Raw genomic sequence first — 19,721 nt, 5'->3', positions numbered from 1 at the left:
GCCATCCTCGTGGGTGAGGCTGAGCCTCGAACATGTCTGCTACAGAAGTCTGGCGCAGGATGAAGGCATCGTGGCTGCTGCCTGGAAAGCGGGCATTGACAGCTAGGATGAGCTGCCTGTGGTCACACACCAACTGCACGTTGAGCAAATGGTAGCCCTTCCAGTTGCGGTAATCCTCGGCATTCTCTAGAGGTGCCCGCAAAGCCACATGCGTGCAGTCAATGGCGCCCTGCACCATGGGGAAGCCCGCTAATGCTGCAAAGCCCATTGCACGCTGTTGCTGCTTGTCAACGGTCATGGGGAAAGAGATGAACTGACGTCTCCTTCTGAAAAGGGCATTGGTCACCTGGCAGATGCAGCAATGTACCGCAAACTGGGAGATGTTGGAAATGTCCCCAGTAGCGGATTGGAAGGAGCCGGTGGCATAGAAGTTGAGAGCCACCGTCACCTTCACTGCCACCGACAGAGACATCGTGCTCCTCAGCTGTGGCTGCAGATCTCCGCGAAGCAGGTGGCAGATCTCGGTGACCACTGCCCTTCTGAATCACAGCCTCCGAACACACTGCTCCTCAGACATGTTCAGATATGAGAACTGCTGGCGGTATACCCTGGGTGGGTAAGGCCTCCTTTGCCGACGCCTGTTGCCCCTTCTCCGTCTGGCCATGACTGGCACTCTGTCACGGCATCTCTCAGCCCTTTGAATGCAATGGAGAAGCCCAACGTTTCCACCCATTGCAGCCCCCATTATATGTTTCCAATCAATGCTATGACTCTGAAGTTAAAGACAAGTGCAAAGCTGTGGCCTGAAGCCACAAGTACCTGTGCGAGTGTTGAGCCAAACCAGAAAGCTCTCTACCTTTGTCTCTCTCCAAAGATCCGTCTCTCACAAAGAAGGAGTGGTGCAAAATGGCTGCCATTTATACTGCAGGAGGCGTGCCCTTTAATTAGCGCCCCCCGTGCCCCGAAGCGACTGGGAACCATTCCCCTCTACCAGTCGCTAGGGGCGCCAGGCGCACAATAGGCCGGCGCCACTGAATTTCCGGTTTGGGGCGCACAAAGGGCGTTGCACCATGAAATGACGTCAGGATCTGCGCGCGCAGCTGAGCGCGTGCAAAGGTTTTGCACCACCGCGAAGTCTTAACTGAAGTTCGCGAGAGGCACAGATCGTGCTGCGCCCGGGCGCTAGTCGTTTAGCACCCCACTTCTCCTCCTCCTAAGGCGCTAGCGGCTGGCACAAACAACTGAATTTCTAGGCCCAAGTCTTTGAGGAGATAACTAAATTAATAAACAATCTCATTCTACTACACTTTGGTGTAAATAAAGGTGACAAAGTGACAAGATTGGCATTGGTACAAAGCTATATCACTTTGCACTATCGTAGAGGAAATGCACCATAAAATGCTGAATGATATAGACATAACGCCACGATTTTACCAGCGCTCAGTGGACCCGATTGGTGGCGGGTCAGCTTTTAAATTTAAAGTGATTGACAGCAGGTCGGGAACCCGCTGTCAAAATGCGCACACCTGCATTTCCCGATGTCAGACCTGCCACCGCTGAGCAGACCCGACAGGCAGCGGTGGGGGACACAGTTTAAATCATTAGTGGCTTGTTTACAGCCACTTAATGCTTTTCCCTCCACCCCCGCCCCCCCCAGCTTTTGAACTTTCACAGGTCTCCCATGGGCTTCCTGCTGTGCCTTGACCTCGTCAGTGAAGCTGAGGTGGGAGGTCAGTGGCCATTGAATTAGCTGATGAGTTGACAGCTTCAAATGTCAACTCAAAACTCCCAGCTGAATCAGGTATCTTCCTTTAAGCACTAAAATCTCTAAATGGCATTTCCACTACAGATTCAGGATCCTGCAAGTCTTTACATAAGTTTCCATGCAGTCTGACCTCAATACCTCTCCCACCATTGACAGATCGCTTCTGCCATCTCTACTTCATCTGCCATCTATTCCATCAGCATGGGTGCACTTTATACTCTCTGACCTTGGTCCTCAGAATCTGACCATGATCAGCCCCAACACCAGCATCACCAACAACCACACCAACCTTTGCCACAATCACCTCATGCTGCACAGGACATAGATTATCAGCACCCGATCATATTGCTGCCCGAGACACCAGGGATGGCCTCACCATGGCCACATTTATTTCACTTGATGTTGTACACCCTGGCTGCCACATGATGCACCAGGTTGGCACCACCCCACACAACAACATAAAGCATCCCTACAATGCCCAAACCATTCCTTTCACACTCATCAACATTGGTGGGAGGGGGGTTACTGTTATGTCTCACCATTTACTGCAACTCACTAAAGCACTTCCAAAGGTGTATACAAATCTGTCCAAGAAAGCAAAGTGTTGAAAATAAAGCTTTCAATGTTTGACAGCACATTAACAGAAACTTCACATGAACATTGGCTAAACCTTGTGTCTTGTTAGTTGGTATGCTTGCAGTAGAATGAGGGCGAGTGTGAGGTGTGGCTAGTGAGATGGGGAAGTGATAATGTAGATAGAGAGATGGGTGGAGGTGTAAGGAAAGTTGGTGTGAGAAAGGATATGCAGGAGTAGGGTCAGGAAGGCAGAGTGATGGGGATGTGATGAGTGAAACAGCAGGATGAGGTTGAGTGTAGCTTTGTAGTAATGTTTTGTGATCTACTGAGATAATTGAAAGGTTTGCACCACTGCAGCCTGGTCCTCCTGACAACATCCCTGCTTGTGCCCTGTACAATATGCAACCAGGCTGCGATGGTCTCCTGGGGTGGTCTCTTTCGCCCATGGGAAGGGAAGAGAACCTCCCTGTGTGCTGTGACTCCCTCCATAAGCATATGGAGGGAGTCATGGGAGAGCCTGGGTGCAGTCCTGCACCTCTGTACAGTGCTTGTCTGTGTTTGGCAGCACCACAATGCTGTACAACACTGACAGCACAAATGTCAAAGTAAATTTGCATATGGTCCCTTTTAAGGAAACTGACTGATGACATGTCAGCAAATGACATCATCAGACCCGCTTACTTCAATTGGCTGGAAAACTCACTGGCAGCCTTAACAAGCCCAATCAGGGGAAAATCATGTCAGAGGCCAGGATGGAGTCAACAGCGGGGCTGAGACATGCCACCGGAGTCGCCTGCCATGGACCCGCCGAGCTAAGGAAAATCGCGGCCAGTCTATTTTACTTGGACCGTGAGTGCAGGAAAGAAGGAAGTGGTTTTAGCATTAACAAGCATGACTGACTAGAAATTTGATCTAATTAATAACCTGAAAATGTAACAAGTCTGACTAGAAATTTGGTCTAATTAATAACCCGAAACTCATGAAAGCCACGAGTCGTTCATGCTGACCTCCATGTCTACCTTTGCGATCTGCCCTCCCATTGAGCAAAGCTTGGCATCAGGATGACTAATTTGAAAAAAAATACCCCCGTAGAGTACAATGTTCATATTTTGTATTAAACAGCACAGACCACGCAGGTTGTCTTGTGTTCCTCTGTATGATGTTCCTTTGAGCAATGCACGCTGGTGAAAGGTTTGTGGGAACATTGCAAAAGTATCTTAACTTATGATTATTGGAAAAAAAATGTCAATGCTCTGTCATTTTTCCAGACTTTATTGTGAAATTAAACTTTAAACAGACTTCTGTGCATATTTGCAATTTTTTACCAAACGAATAGTAAAGGAAAAAATTAAACAAAGCTACAAATTCACAAGTTATATGTCCTCATATGAAAGAAATGAAGTATGCTATTTGAAACAGCAGAGTCAATTTTGAAAATAAGTCAAAAAATAACCTAAAATAAGTGAATACACAATGAAAGTAAAATAAAATAACTATTCATTCACAGTGGAAGCATTTTATAAAATGACCTTTGCTTCAAAACATAACTGGTGCCAGCTACTTGCAGTGGAGTTGCTCTACTAATTACAACTTTTATTAGCTTATTGAATATGCAAGAAATATTAATTTATTTAATGTCACTCCCGAGCAAGTTCCTTTCCCTGAAGGATGTTAGTGCACCAGTTGGATTTTTACAACAGAATCACTGCTTTTGTGGGCATTATTCTGGTGCCAGCCCACAAATTAACAGACTTATTGAATTCCATTCCACAACTTACCACGGAAGATTTTGAGCTTGTGACCTCTGTTAGTAGCCCAGTACCAAAACCACTAAGCTACCATATCCACTTGACTTGTAGAAATGCAAAATTAATGTCTCAAATATTAACTAATTTTGAAAACTAAGACAAAATTATGTTATTGTTATTAATTAAAATAAGTTACATTTTTAAATCAATGTATTTCACTCAAACTTGATCCATTTATGCATATACATTTTTAAAGTTCTGTTGTCTGCGGTTCATCCTCATCTGCCCTCGGCTTCCTATGCGGACCATTTTTTGAGGTCTAATTGGTTTGTGGAAAACAGGTGTCCTTTAATGCATTATTGTTTACATGTTTACTAGAAGTCAACCTGGGCTCCAGCCTTCTTCACAGGTACTGCCAATGTGGAGCCACCTGTACTAATGAGGCTATGTTTTTTCCTCAACTGCTCACTCTGCCCCAGCTTCTCACCACTCTACCTCCTTGGAGTTGTTATGTGGGGGTGAATGTGTCTATGCCCATTCTTCCGCCCAGTCCCAATGTCAGTTCCAGCCCTCAGCCTTTCAATCTGTACCAATTATATAAGAACCTATAAGAAATAGGAGCAGAAGTAGGCCATTCGGCCCTTTGAGCCTGCTCCACCATTCAATAAGATCATGGCTGATCTTCTAGCTCAACTCCACTTTCCTGCACTATCCCCATATCCCCTGATTCCCTTAATATCCAAAAATATATCAATCTCTGCCCTAATTTTGTTTAATAACCTCTTGTGTGGCACCTTATTGAATGCTTTCTGAAAATCCAAATACACTACATCCACTGGTTCCCCTTTATCTATCCTGCTGGTTACAACCTCAAAAAACAGATTTGTCAAACACGATTTCCCTTTCATAAATCCGTGTCGACTCTGCCCAATCCTATTATTACTTTCCAAGTGCCCCGTTACCACGTCCTTGATAATAGATTCTAGCATTTTCCCTACTACTGATGTCAAGCTCACTGGTCTATAGTTCCCCATTTTCTCTCTCCCTATTTTCTTAAATAGTGGGGTTACATTTGCTACCTTCCAATCCGCGGGAACCGTTCCAGAATCTATGGAATTTTGGAAGATGACAACCAATGCATCCACTATCTCTAATTCTTTTACAGCTCCAGGTCCCAATCTTCCCTGCTGCCCATCCTCAATGGCAATCCCAGGACCCAAGCACTCACCTCCCAGCCCCAGTGTCAACCTCAGTTCCCAGCCCACTACTCCACTGAATGTAGCCCTGACTCTCTGCTAGCCTACAGCTTCATTCCCTCTCGGCCCCACCATTAATTTTCTCTCACTTATGTGTATTGTAGCAAGCTCATGGATGGGCCAATAAAGGTCTGGGTCACAGCTCCTGATCCAGTGCAACAGCAAGAGGAAGTCTATCCTACCTGGGGTGGAAATGCATCTAGACCAGGTAGAATGGAGGGAGAATAAGGAAGGAGAGAGAATGGGCAAAAAAAAGAAACCGGATGTGGACAGGTAAAGTGGTAAATACTTTTTTTAATATAAATTTTTGATTTAGATGTCTGATTTACTAGCTTAAGATAATAGTAGGCTATTATTACAATAAAAGAGTGTTTGAATAAGCTATTAAAACATTATCACAATAACCTTCTATTCCTTCAAGCACGAGCTAGATCCATTTCTGGGTGGGGCAGAGATCTACTCGTACAAAAGGTAGGTACAGAATAAAATTCAGGGCAGAGTGAGCTCCTAGACTAGTTTCAATCGCCTAAGGGGGTCAGAGAGCAGTTATGCAGAGTTTTTTAATCTCTTTTTTCTCCCCACCTCTCCCAGGAGATCACATGGTTTTAGGTGAGGTGGGGAGTGTATATATTGTGATGCACAAGGTATAACAATTATGTGGAACATGCTGAATGGACCAGAGGACCTTTTCCTGTCAGTCATTGTTCGTATTAACAGAAGCATTCATCTGTTATTATTGCTTACTCTAATTTTTAGATTAATGCATCTTAACAATCTTACTAAAATATGGATGTAAATGAATTAATTTAAAAAAAGACTAAATCCACTCCATAAAATGCTAAATTAGTAGAATTGAAAATATCGGGAGCGATTTTAACTCTACGGGCTCGGAGAAACTGAGCAGATGGGCAGTTAAAATCATCCAGGTTATTTATCCGCTGGTCTTTCTTTACATACTCATGTCATTGGGACCTGACTGGGGACGCCGCTGTAGCTTTTTGGCAGGTGAAGACAGCATGAAAAGGAAGAGCAGGAGTGCTTCACCGGGCACCAAAAGGAAAGCCTAGGCCTCCCTTGCTGCGGACTTTAATCTAATATCCCCTTTGATTTTTTTTTGGGTGCGCGGTCACTTCAAAATACTGCGCATGCGCGGGTTTTTCCTATTTCAAAGCAGATGAGCCAGCTTTGTGGGAGCTGCAGAGCGCAGCGCGGCCACGCAGCTTAAAGGAACATTGCTCTTAATCCCTCCCCTACTCCCAAACATGACACTCCTGCCAAACGGTATCCAAAGCCAATCCCACCACCTACCTGGTGTCAGCGAGTGACCTTCATGTCGCAAACATGGAGTTAAAATCAGGGCCTTTGTCTCATGTTTCTACTTCCATTTTATACATCGCTCCCATACACTGTTCATTGGATTAATTCAAGTTTTTCAGCTGCTTGATTAACTGTTCTGAATAGACAAGGACTTGGGCAGGTTTAATCAAATGAAAATAAATTAGATAGCAACAGCATAGCTGAGAAACTGCTAAAAGGAAATGGGTGCAAATCAAAATAGAACAAACAAATGGGAGCTTTAAAATTGGCAAGCAGAAAACTACGATTGGATTTCAATGATTGCACCTTGTACCATATTTGATGATAAGAAAAGCATGATGTCTGAAGCTTTGTTATTAGAGCATAATTGGCTCCCAGTCACACAACAGCAGACCATTTCTCATTTTTGGGGGATTTGTTTATGCATACTAAGGCGCAGAATGTCACCACAGCTATAAGGAACAGTTTATTGTTCTGGACACCCCATGCAAACTTTTTCAAACACTCCAGATTAGATAATAGAACAGTAAATGCAGAATAAAGCTCCTGCTACTCGGTCTTTACAGCGTACCTCAGAAGAGCATGTTTTACAATGTTAGTGTGACATTTCCATTTCCCACAAAGCAATAGGCTCGGATTATCCTATTAGCTGAGGCTAGGTTCAGGATCAAGTTCCAAACATAAAAAACAGTATCCTAATTAACTTCATAACTAAAACCCTGATAGGAGGAAAAACATACGAGATACTACATGGCTCATGAGAGTTAAAAGACACTTGGATTGAAATAACAATGCATAAAGTTAGCAACAAACATGTTAGCTAGTCCTTAAGAAATTCCTCTGTTCACTACTTTAAATGAAAGTATTAACTGGTTTGAAATAACTGGGTTAACATCTTTGTTAAAATGTGTACATAGGAATAGCAGACTATTGCTTCCTAATATCAGAATCACTTATCGCGCAAGTGGTTCTGATGACACTATAGGATAAATTCACTGATCCACGCTCCCAAAAGGGAGCCATGCTTGAACAAAATGTGTTTTGGAGTTAGGGCTACAAACATGTTCCCCCTAATTTTAAATTTGGGTGCACAGTTCCTTTAACGGGCTGTACGGCCCAAAGATTTGCGCATGGGCAAAATTTTACATTCGAAAAGCCAGTCCCAGGCTCCGTGGGACCGGCAGACAGCTGCACGACAGCACAACTTAGAGGGAACGCTGACTACAACACTATTGTGTAGATTCTCTAACCTGCTTTGGGGCTTTCCACTGTGAATTTAACTTTACATTCACGAAAGCAAAGCTATACCAGTTTATGAACATCAGCAGTACTTTGAGATTATATTAGTGCCATAAACAAGTTTTTTTTAACTTTTAGTGCACAATTGTGAATTACACAGAATATGAAAGTGACTGGTATCACAGACATGTATTATACCTTTTTAGCAACATATTACTATAAACTATTGAGTACATATTCCACTCTTGTGCTCCTGCTACAAAGCCAAGTCTACCAAGAGCGCATATTGGAAAATGGAGCGCACAAAGCCCTGATCTTTTTTCTTCAATTAATTTAAATTTACAGAACAAAATATTGATTATATTCTATGGGGGCAAAATTCCCATAGTTAGCAAATGGCTTTTCGCTTCCCCCACCCCTGGCAATATCTGCACCTCCCGCGAAATTCCGCAGGAGGTTAGCGGCGGCGCTACCAGGTATTGCCCCGATCTTCTGCGCCACCAGGTATTGCCCCGATCTTCTGCGCCCAGAGATCATGACATCATCTCTGGGCGCAGCGCCCCGCCGATGTTACTGACTGCTGGAGGGGTCATGAACAGTGAGGCCGGCCGCTCGCGGGGTGCTATTTAATGGCGCGGTGGCCGGCTGACATTAAATAAATTGGCCATTTTTAAAAAACATTTCTGATCACTGGACGTGGGCTGAGTGCCACAATCGATCAGCCCGGCACTGATCGCGCGGCACTCCCACACCCCGGTGCTCCAGCAGATGCCAAAAAGAAATGCAGAGCTTGCAATGGGGAGCCCTTCCCTTTAATTAAGGGAAGAGCCCCTGCAATGTGGAAAGCGTCACTTGTGGTGCTGCTGAGCACATCGCCCCAGATTGGGACATTTCCCGCCTCTTGCGCTCCAAGACGAAAGTGGAGTGCTTGATTTAGCGCTGCACTTCCCTCTTGGAGCATAAAATGGGAATTTCTCAAATGTTTGAAAAGGTTAGCGCCTCAAACATTTTTGACTTAGCGCCCCAAATGGCCCTCTCGCGGAATTTCTCCCCCTATATGTTAGACGTTGCTTTTATATTTTAAGGGATTAAAACTTAGTAGGAAGCTAGCCCCCTGTAGTTCAATGAGGAAATGCACAAACCTGAACCGTGCAGACTAAAAGTCCCAGGTTTGATGCACAGTCTACGCTGAGTAAGCCTTGTGACTGTAAAAACGCTACAGTTTACTTTTGTGCTCCTGGGTTCGTGCAGAGAAGAGAGTCTGGTTACTGTCCAGTATTCACTATGCAAAAGTGCACTTGTGCGGATGTCGGGTGAAGGCAGGAGAACAGGCCATCAGCAATCGCTATCTCAGCTCAAACGTGAGGAATGACTATTGGGGTGAACAGGTGGGCTGCATATACCAATTTAACATGACGCTTGGAGAAATGGAGAGAAAATTGGGGGAAGGGGAAATCACAGCATGTGAATATGAAGCATGATAGAAACAATCAGAGATCATCATCGCCAACTTTATCAAGTGGCAAAGAATATGCTATGTTCTTTTTTTTGTTTTGAGCAGCATGTCCAGCCTGAAAGAAGAGTAAACCTGCAAATAAGGAAAAGAATATGCCAACAGGAGATGCCATGAAAGACCAACCAAACTGAACTTTAACCTTTGGATGTGAACATGATTTATTTGGTTCAATGATCTGGTCCAACACAGCAACAAGAGCTTGAATCCAATAGATGTACATAATAATGGCAAATGTGGAAAAAATACCTGAAAACAAAAATAATTGAAATTAGTGCTGTAGGAAGGCATATATATTTCTATGTTTCATCTTGCTATAAAGATTTCTAACAGTTACATACCAGGAAAGGATTTGTTCATGAAGCTCCAAGTGAAAGCTAACTGATTTTCACCAAAAGTTCAATTTTAGTAATACCAAAAAGTTCAATTTTTACTATTTTTCTTTATATTTTTGAACAGACCCAGTGCATATATCTACACATCTGCATGCCAAAAATATTACTTACTTCATAGCTTTTCAAAAAAATTGTTGACTATATGGTTTTGGCTCTGCACGTGCAATCTGTGGGTTTTTTTTTAGGTTGACTATGTCTAACTAGACACAATGGAGTTAGGATTTGCGTGATATTTTGTAAATAAATAAATTAGTACTTACCTTTTGTGGCCTCTTCAGTCTTCAGAGCAGCTTTCACTGATAGGGCGACCACAGTTCAAAGGCCATCAGGGTCTCATTGACATAACAGGCCCCCAATTTGCATTCATGTTATGAGGCCCTCGCCTGTTTTAGGTGGGAATGTCATCAACTGCCAAAAAGTGGCAGTAAAAGCACAGTGGAGCTGGTAATTAACCCACTCCTTTTTAAAATTCCCTTCGTTCCAGATCAGTAGAACACCGACAACATTTGAGCAAATGCTGCACCCATATCAGAAAATCCAGGCAGCTGTATCTACATTTGATTGGATGTATGCCAAAAAGGTGGTTAGAATTGTGGTTTTAGAGACTGTGCACTCAATAAATAAAGATTATAAAGCTCAGACCAGCAGAAAGCCAAGAATATTTTTTGCCAAAACTCCAATTTTATGCCTTACATAATTTAGGCCAAAAAATTATATATACCCGAAAACTAGCCCCAAGATCTCTATTTTCCAAGCTAGTGGGGTATTTTGGCAACTATAATACTGGCCCCTTTCTGGTGAGCCTGTTCCCAAATCGGATTGTCTACTTGTTTGAGAATGCTGCATTTTCAACTTTCAAATTGTGGTATCAGATGACTAATCTCACTTTATCTCAGGGGGTCCGCTTGAGAGGAGGGAAGACATCTCTCTTACCTCAACAATTGGCATAGTCGGCAGGATACAGACTCTCCGACCCAAACAATGTGGCAGCTGTTGGGGCGAGTACCTTTTAAATACCGCCTACAAGTTAGAGCTGATACATTGTGGATGGGAAGGGAGGTAATCTGTAAAGAAGAACCAAGTATAGCAAACCACAAACTGACGGGAACCGAGGAATAAGTACGATACGGGTTATGAGTAGGTCCTGAAGCGCGGCGAACGAGGTAATACCAGTGAACCGGTATTGGTCATGTATGGCCGGCACAGACAAGAAGGAGTACAAGAGTAACCTAGGGGCAATGTAACGATGCCAGCGATCTTAAAGAATGGCCAACAGGTATGACTGGGGACCGGAGGGGCCCCAAGTAAAAATGCTAGCGGAAAAGAATGTGAAACTAATAGATACGATGAAGATAAAGTGGTGCAAACTGGAAACTGGCAGAAGCGCGAATGACTAAAAGGTTTGAAGTCAAGCGGTCTTGGGGTTCGGGCGAAATGCACGGAAGTAGAGGCGTGGTATTGTTGCAAATAGTGCAGAAAGTTTAAGCATACCTCTGACAACAAATCGCCAGAACAAAATTGTTGCAAGTATGGTCTCACTCTGTGAGAGTAAGTAAGAGAGGTACCTCTGACAACTCCAGTTATAAGTACCGTCTCACTCTCCGAGAGTAAAGCAAGGGACAACAATTAACCATGGTAAGTGAAAAACTTGAGTGGGGATCAGTGGGGTCTCCGACATGCTATTTAGCGGACAAAAATAAAAGATTCATTGACAAAATGGTTAAAAACGATTGTTTTACTGGTGGGTCATTCGGTTGCCAAAGAGAATGGTGGGCTAAGGACACAAAATTAAAGGAAGAAAAGCTCATCATTTTAGTGGCTCGCGCATATTATGAGTTGAGTAGATGTACTCGAACTTGGACCAAAAATGGGTGCCAAAATTGTACCGGAGTACCAGTAATTTAAGAAAGGGAGTAAGGAAAAAATTTAAGTTTTATCAACACAGATGCTATCAGTTTCTGTCCAAACAAGATTTGCAAAGTGAAAGGAATCTTAAAAGGAATGCTGGAATCTCAGTTTGTGTGAAAGTGTGTGTTAAAAGTGTGGAAGTTTTCTGTCTTTGAAAGAAGGTGTCTGTTGTGTTTGTTTTAGTTCCACCCACTCTTGTACAGAGAGCGAAAAGCTGTTTAACCCGTCGAAGACTTGTCTTGAATGATGGTAAAGCGTGTGCTGTTTTAAGTTTGTTAATTGTTTTACAAAAGATAAGCTTCAGCCTTCAAGTTACAGTTGCCAATCTGCCTGCAAGAAAATGATTTTGAATGTTTACAAGGCATGGGTGATTGTTTCTTTGTTAATGTGGCTTCTTTCTTTCTTTTCAAAGTAATATTGGTTAGTTTAAAAAATTGATCTGGATTAAATTGGAGTTATGAGGTTAATTAACCCATTAAAACCAGACTTTCACTGTGGCCACTGTGAAATTCTGGTTGGTGTAAATTTGTGTAGATCGCATTGAATAAGATAACCCTGCGAGAACATCCGATAGTGGCAGGTCCCTCTACAATATTTAATGGTCTGAAGCCAGACTTTAAGATATTCACCGTGCTTAATATAGCAAATGGATTTTGGGCCATACCCTTAGATGAAGGATCTCAAGGGACTAGAGTATACATGGACTAGAGTACCGCAGAGATTCCACAAGAGTCCGAGCATATTTCACTGAGTACTGTCAAGAATCCTGGAACCAATAAACGTAGGAGAAGGAAGCACCCACTTACAATATGTGGATGATATCCTTATCGCCTCCCGTACCGAACAACAGCACATACTAGCCTTGACTACGGTACTGGGAGCCCTACAGAATGTGGGACTAAAGGTAAACCCTAGAAAGGTACAGGTAGGGAAGGACGAAGTAACAAACCTAGGATATATAATAACACAAGGGAGGAGACAAATGTCCAAAGACAGAAAGGAGGCTATTAGAACGATGCCGAGGTCAGGAACTATAAAAGCGGTCAGGCAGGTACTAGGGCTATTTAATTATTGCCAGAACTTTATCCCAGAATATGCGGAAATGGCCCAACCTATATAGGACTTGATCAAAGGGGGGAAACCATCCCAGGAGCCAGTGGACTGGGGCCCCGACCAAGAAACAGCATTTGTAAAGTTAAAACAAGCCCTCGTAAGGGCTCCTGCCCTGGAATTACCAGACAAGAATAGGCCAGTCCACATCTATAACTACCACAGTAAGGATCATTACAATGCAGTAGTAACCCAGGTGCATGGGGACAGACAAAGGCTGGTAGCAGCAGCCTGTAGCTGCAGGACTGTCCAGATGATAAGGGGTACCGGCAAATGGAAACACTGGACCCAGTTGAAAAGGCATGGACCCTAATTAACCAGTGACGACCGGGAAATATTATGTTTTACTGGATCTTATCCCTTATAGGGGGAGCCACGGGAGAAGCTGTGCAGGCCGGCCAAAAGAACCAACATGGCCTGTATTACAAAAACTCAAGCGACGTTAGCTGTGATCAGGAGCAAGGGACATTAACGATGACAATCAGAACAACCGCAAACTTAAATTGTAGTATTGGACTAACAAGTATCAGCGTATTCAACGATAGATCCGGCTGGCACACAGGAGATGCCGATATAAGAGGGATGGTAGTGAGATGGAGAGGTGGGCATCATATGTTTCAAGAAAATTAATGATGAGATATTCTCATGTGTGCCGGATAAAGGGGTGCTAGTAAGATGCGAGCTAGATTACATTCAATTCTCCGGATACCCCCAACAAGGGGGGGGGGGGGGGGATGAATGTGGAATCTGCCCAATTTCCCCAAAGTTCCCAACGCCCAGACTCAGATTATTGGTTTTGGAAGATTAGCCCCCGCAATGACCCCACTACTACTAAACAACCTACCACTTCATTCCCCACAACGGTCCCAACCACCACGGCCCCAGCACCACCTACATGCCCAACTATAAAATCTGGAGCAAAAGGGGGATTAGTAATAAAGAAAACCAAGGATAAAATACACTTTGGGGTACCCCAATGAATAATTACGGTGTTCCTAAACCTAACGGATATAACCATTCCCAGCTTTTGTGGAAAGGAAACAATAAGCCTGTACAATAACTTGATCCTACGAGCACTTGAAGGCCCTGAATCAAGAACCATGACATTTAATGTGAAAAGGAGGACAGGTAGAAAAGGGGACTGGGAGAAAAGAGGGATATTAGAACCGGCAGGCATGGGATACGCGGCAGGGGTTGCGACGGTTAACACTATAGACCTGCACACCATAGACGATTGGGTTGATGCCCTAATCTGAATCTTACAAGAATTGTTGGGTAGGGAAGGGGATAACCAAAGACTGCAGGCACAGCTAGATGATGGCACGGAGGGAGAATTGCTACAAGTGGCCCACACGTTGTGGAACCACGCCAGAACTATAAATTTGATAAACAAAGCAGGGGAAGACGTGAGCCGGCAACTACAGTTGGAAATAGTTTGGACAGGGTACGGAGCATGGATACTTAGTGAAGTACAACATAACCTAGAGCAACTCCAAAATGGAGAAGTGCCGGATTGGATACCAAATGATGTATTTACCAATTGGACCTTAGATAAAAACATGACTCATACGTGTGAGGTACGGAGGAATAGTCATGCTTGGATACCAAAAGCTAGATGCATAACCGGACATTTAAATATAATAGGATTTGTACTATCAACACCGCAGTATGATGTAACAAAGGGAGATCCCTTATACCAAACAATATAGGGGAGGTAAGGAATCAAACTCGCTTGCGCTACCATGACTTGTCCTGATGTGATTAAAGAGAACAACAGTACGAGGGGTATTAGCATAGATGATTGTTATAGAAATAACCAAGTTGTTTTATGCCGAGATCCACCAAGAATGAGCAAGGATGACTGTGGTTATGGCCGAATGGAAGGGTGCACATTGAGTATCATGCCAATGACACAGGATTCCGAAACAACCGCTGCCCCACGAGGGAATGGAGAATGGTGTGTAAGCACCAAGTAACCTAATATGACAGTTATGAATAAGGGAGGGACCACCTCCTGTGCCATCACGAATACTGACTTCTACTTTACCCCACAAGAAGAGACACATATAAATGGGTACATCATATATCCTGAACTAAAAGAAGAAACCATTAATGGGACAGTGACGGACACTATCCGAAAAGGGTATACAAAGGCAATAAGGCCACAAGGAAAACTGATACCCGAACTGAACGAAGAACAGACCCAACTGGAGCATGACACTCAGAAGCAGAGACAGAAGTATGTTATTTTGATGGAAAAATAGATAAGCTACAAAAGGACACTGAAGAAATGTTGGCTAGTCAGCCTTGGTATACTAAGTTTTGGAATGCTGGACTCAATGTGCAAATACACCCCTGGATAAGGATAATATCACATGTATTGGTTGTCATACAAGGTGTTGTATTGGTGATCTTCTTGTTGTTATCCTGTCAAAAATGTAGCAGGAATAAGAGACAAGCCATAGCGAGAGCGATAAGTAAAAAACTGGATAAGGCAAATTTTAAAAGTCCGGCAGAAAGGACTTATCTTATATAACCTCGATGGAAAAGTCAACAGGCAGATCCTGCAGTTTGGGAAGTAGCTACCCAAGCGAAGGAACAAACCTGGGGCTCACCCATGAGAAAGTAATAGGGAAATGGCCTGGCTTGGGCATATAGCCAAGGGCCATAAGGGGGGATTGTAAGGGAACAAATTAGAATTAAAGTTAGAAGAAACTATAACTTCTTAGAATTAAAATTAGTGGAAACTAGAAGGCTGATAAGTTTGTCTCCTATCCTTGCTTAGGAATGTAGGACCTAGATAAGACAGGAACTGTAGGCTAACAAGCTGGTCTTTTGTCCTTGCTTAAGATAAGGCAGGACATGCAGATTCTCAAAGCATGAGGTAAGCACCTCCTGGCCAGAGTAGGAACAGATAATTCAGCCCGCGAATGCTGTAAAGATGGGTATAATTGCTATACGTATTTGATACTCGGGGGAAGAATTCTTTCTCTGGGATGAGACTGAGATTTCCCCCCTGCATATGCTTGAATCAAGATCGTGAAACCTATCCAAGGTGTCCGTCTGGTGAATTCGTGGTTGCTATAGGGCAAGCGTTGACCCCTTATCTCAGGGGGGTCCATTTGAGAGGAGGGAAGACTTCTCTTTTACCCCAACAATTGCATAGCTTGTCTTCTCCCATTAGAGTCTTAAGTGTTATATACAAAAAGTGCTTGTGCATGGAAACACGTGACAGTAATTGATCATAGAACAGTGCAGCACAGAAAGAGGCCATCTGGCTCTTTCAAGGAGCAATCCAGTTAGTCCCACTCCCCCGCTCTTTCCCCATATCCCTGCCATTTTTTCTCCTTCAATTATTTATCCAAATCCCTTTTGAAGGCTACTATTGAATCTGTATCCACCACCCTATCAGGCAGTGCATTCTAATCCTAACCACTCGTTGCATAAAAAAGTTTTCTTCATGTCGCCTCTGTGCCCTTTCATTATCGACCCTTTAGTCATTGGAAACAGTTTGTGGGAAAAATTCGGTATTGCCCCATTTGGGGCGCCATTATTAACGGTGCGCAAATTTTAGCGCTTGGTGCTAATTATCGCCTCCGACAGCAAACTTGGCTTTTATTGCCCCTGGAGGTGATTGGAGCGCTAAATCAGGCGCTACACACCACTCTTAAGGCGCTAAGGCCAAGGAGCAAGGCGTTACCTCAGAGGGCGGTCGAAGCTCATGTGATGTCAGTCAGCAATGGAACACAGACACAATGGCACCAGCCAGTTCTTAAAGGGGAGGGTTGATCTTGCTCTCCATCCACATCCTGCTCATTGCAGCCTTGAATCTCGGCCTGGAGAGACTTAGAACATAAGAAATAGGAGCAGGAGTAGGCCAATCGGCCCCTCGAGCCTGCTCCACCATTCCATAAGATCATGGCTGATCTGATCCTAACCGCCAAACTACTATCACAGAACCATCTCCTGAATCTAACAGAATTAGACACACGAAATAGGAGCAGGATCAGGCTACACGGCCCCTGGGCCTGCTCCGCTACCCACAGGGCCATGACCGATCCGAACCTAGACTCATGTCCAAATTCCTGCCCGCTCCCCATAACCCTTAATTCCCTTTACTTCTAGGAAACTGTCTATTTCTGTTTTAAATTTATGTAATGATGTAGCTTCTACAGCTTTTTGGGGCAGCATATTCCATGGACCTACCACCCTCTGAGTGAAGTAGTTCCTCCTCATCTCAGTTTTGAAAGAGCAGCCCCTTATTCTAAGACAATGCCCCCTAGTTCTAGTTTCACCCATCATCGGGAACATCCTCCCCGCATCCACCCGATCCAACCCCTTCACAATCTTATATGTTTTCAATAAGATCGCCTCTCATTCTTCTGAACTCCAATGAGTAGAGTCCCAATCTACTCAACCTCTCCTCATATGTCCATCCCCTCATCCCCGGGATTAACCGAGTGAACCTTCTTTGTACTGACTCGAGAGCAATTATGTCCTTTCTTAAGTATGGACATCAAAACTGTACGCAGTATTCCAGGTGCGGTCTCACCAATACCTTGTACAACTGAAGCAATACCTCCCTATTTTTATCATCAAATCTGCTGGAAAGACCCAGGGAAAGAGCTCACAGTGCTGCCCCCACAGTCTCTTCTAAATCGATACAAGGGCAAATCAAAATGAACCTGCAAATTGCTGCTCAGTACCCTAAACTCCTTTACACAGCGTTGAATCTCTCCAGAAGTCTCCCTCTCTCAGAATGCGTGGTGCAAAAATGTCACCAACAAAAAAAGGCAGGAAGTGGTCGCCTTTAAATAGCGCTCCCCCAGTCCCTTTCTGACTGCAGAACGCTCCCCTCAACCTGTCGTTGCTAGCGGCAGGTGGTAAGGCAGGGGGCGCCACTCAATATCTGGTCCGGGGCGTTGCGCACTCGACTGACATCATGATCTGCCGGCGCAGGAGATCGTGGCGGTAGTGTTTAGCGCTGCCGCAAAATGTCTAGTTAATTTCGCGAGGGGCGCAGATATCGCCGAGCCCGGGCGCTAGTTGCTTTGTGCCCCACTTGGCACCATCTTAAGGCGCTAACGGGAGGCGCAACCAACTGAATTTTTCCCCCTTTCTCTCTATTTACTCTATATAAATCTTTCATGATTTTAAACACCTCTATTAAATCTCCTCTTAGCCTTCTCTGCTCCAAGGAGAACAATACCAGCTTCTCTAGTCTATCAACGTAACTGTAATCCCTCATCCCTGGAACCATACTAGTAAATCTCTTCTGTACCCTCTCCAAAGCCTTCATGTCCTTCCTAAATTGTGGTGCCCAGAATTGGATACAATACTCCAGCTGGGGTCAAACTAGTGTTTTATATCGGTTTAGCATAACTTCCTGGCTTTTGTACTCTATGCCTCTATTTATAAGGCCAGGATCCCATATGTTTTATTAACTGCTTTGTTAACCTGTCCTACCACCTTCAAAGATTTGTGCACAAGCATCCCTGGTCTCTCTTTTCTTGCACCCCTTTTAAAATTGTATAATTTAGTATGTATGATCTCTCCTCATCATTCCTACCAAAATGTATCACTTCACATTTCTCTGCATTGAATTTCATCTGCCATGTGTCCGCCCATTCCACCAGCCTGCCTGTCTTTTTGAAGTCTATTACTATCTTCATTACTGTTTATTACACTTCCAAGTTTCATGTGATCAGTAAATTTTGAAATTGTGCCCTGTACCCCCAAGTCCAATTCATTAATGTACATCAAAAAGAGCAGTGGTCCAAGTACTGCGCCTTGGGGGACACCACTGTATACCTCCCTCCAGTCCGAAAAACAGTCAGTCAGTCATTCAGCACAACTCTCTGTTTTCTATCCCTGAGCCAATTTTGTATCCATGCTGCTACTGCCCCTTTTATCGCATGGACTTCAATTTTGCTAACAAGCCTAATATGTGGTAATTTATCAAGCACCTTTTGAAAGTCTATATGCACAGCATCAACTGCACAGCCATCATCCACCATCTGTGTTACCTCATCAAAAAACTCAATCAAGTTCGTCAAACATGATTAGCCAAGACATCAGCCATGACTGATTACTTTAGTGGCTAGGGTAATAAACATAGGTAGAGGGATCTCTTAACTATAGTATAGAAAGATAACGGTTAATAAAGCCAGTTTTAAAAGGGGTTAAGAACCGTTAGGTCAGGAAGTCTTGTTTGAGGGAAGTAGATTTGGAGTAAACTACAACTGTTTACATGAATGGACTGTCTTCAAAAGAATTTGGGAATAGATACATCACGAGGTCTTATCTGTGACATGTACCTTTGATGTGGGCAAAATATATATATGATGTATAAAGGAGCATGGTTTTCAATAGTTGTTAAGAGCTCAAAAGATACAGAAACTGAAAAGCTGCTCTCTCTGTGTAGTTAGGCTGATCACTGTACTGTATGTCAATAAAGTCTGTTCCATATACTCCACCTCAAGTGCTTACTCAAAGTGTTTTATGAACCAGAGAAGGAAGGAGGTTGAACGATAACAATCATATTAGAAACAAGACAACTACACTCACAAACAAATAAGTTCTATTGCGTTCCAAGGTGAACTGCCATTTCATAAACAGGATCTTTCATTTGCTTTTCCTATTTACAGTTCAATGCGTAGAACCTGAAATTTCACGTACCAGCCACAACAAAAAATCCTCCTCCTAGTATGTACAGGGAGTCACGCCCTTGGAAAGCTTCATAAACAATGAGTCCAAATCCAATTCCAATAGTGAGTACAGACAATACGATCAGCACACTCCAGGAATGACGATAACCTACAAAAACAAGTCAACAATTAGACCTAACAGCATAGGTATCAAACAGAATGATCAGAGGCTGCAAGTTACTCGTTA

General features: G+C 43.7%; 1 protein-coding gene and 1 pseudogene across 1 annotated transcript in view; one reads left to right on the top strand and one right to left on the bottom strand.

Moving 5' to 3' along the window:
- Positions 1-3,597: 3,597 nt before the first annotated feature.
- The window catches only part of LOC147111762 (transmembrane protein 182-like), an 84,749-nt gene continuing 68,625 nt past the window's right edge, over positions 3,598-19,721 (bottom strand). Inside the window, exons 5-6 of the mRNA XM_085998966.1 lie at positions 19,506-19,643; positions 3,598-9,663 (exon numbers count right to left, since the gene is read on the bottom strand). Of these exons, the coding sequence (XP_085855092.1) occupies positions 9,392-9,663; positions 19,506-19,643 (410 nt within the window). The 3' untranslated portion in view covers positions 3,598-9,391. The remainder of the gene's footprint in view (positions 9,664-19,505; positions 19,644-19,721) is intronic.
- LOC147111764 (uncharacterized) lies at positions 14,570-15,269 on the top strand (annotated as a pseudogene).

This window comes from Somniosus microcephalus, chromosome 10 (assembly GCF_052327205.1).
Source record: "Somniosus microcephalus isolate GS21.2 chromosome 10, FLI_Smic_1.0, whole genome shotgun sequence".
Lineage (NCBI taxonomy): Eukaryota > Metazoa > Chordata > Chondrichthyes > Squaliformes > Somniosidae > Somniosus > Somniosus microcephalus.
This window is presented reverse-complemented; position numbering and strand designations above follow the sequence as displayed.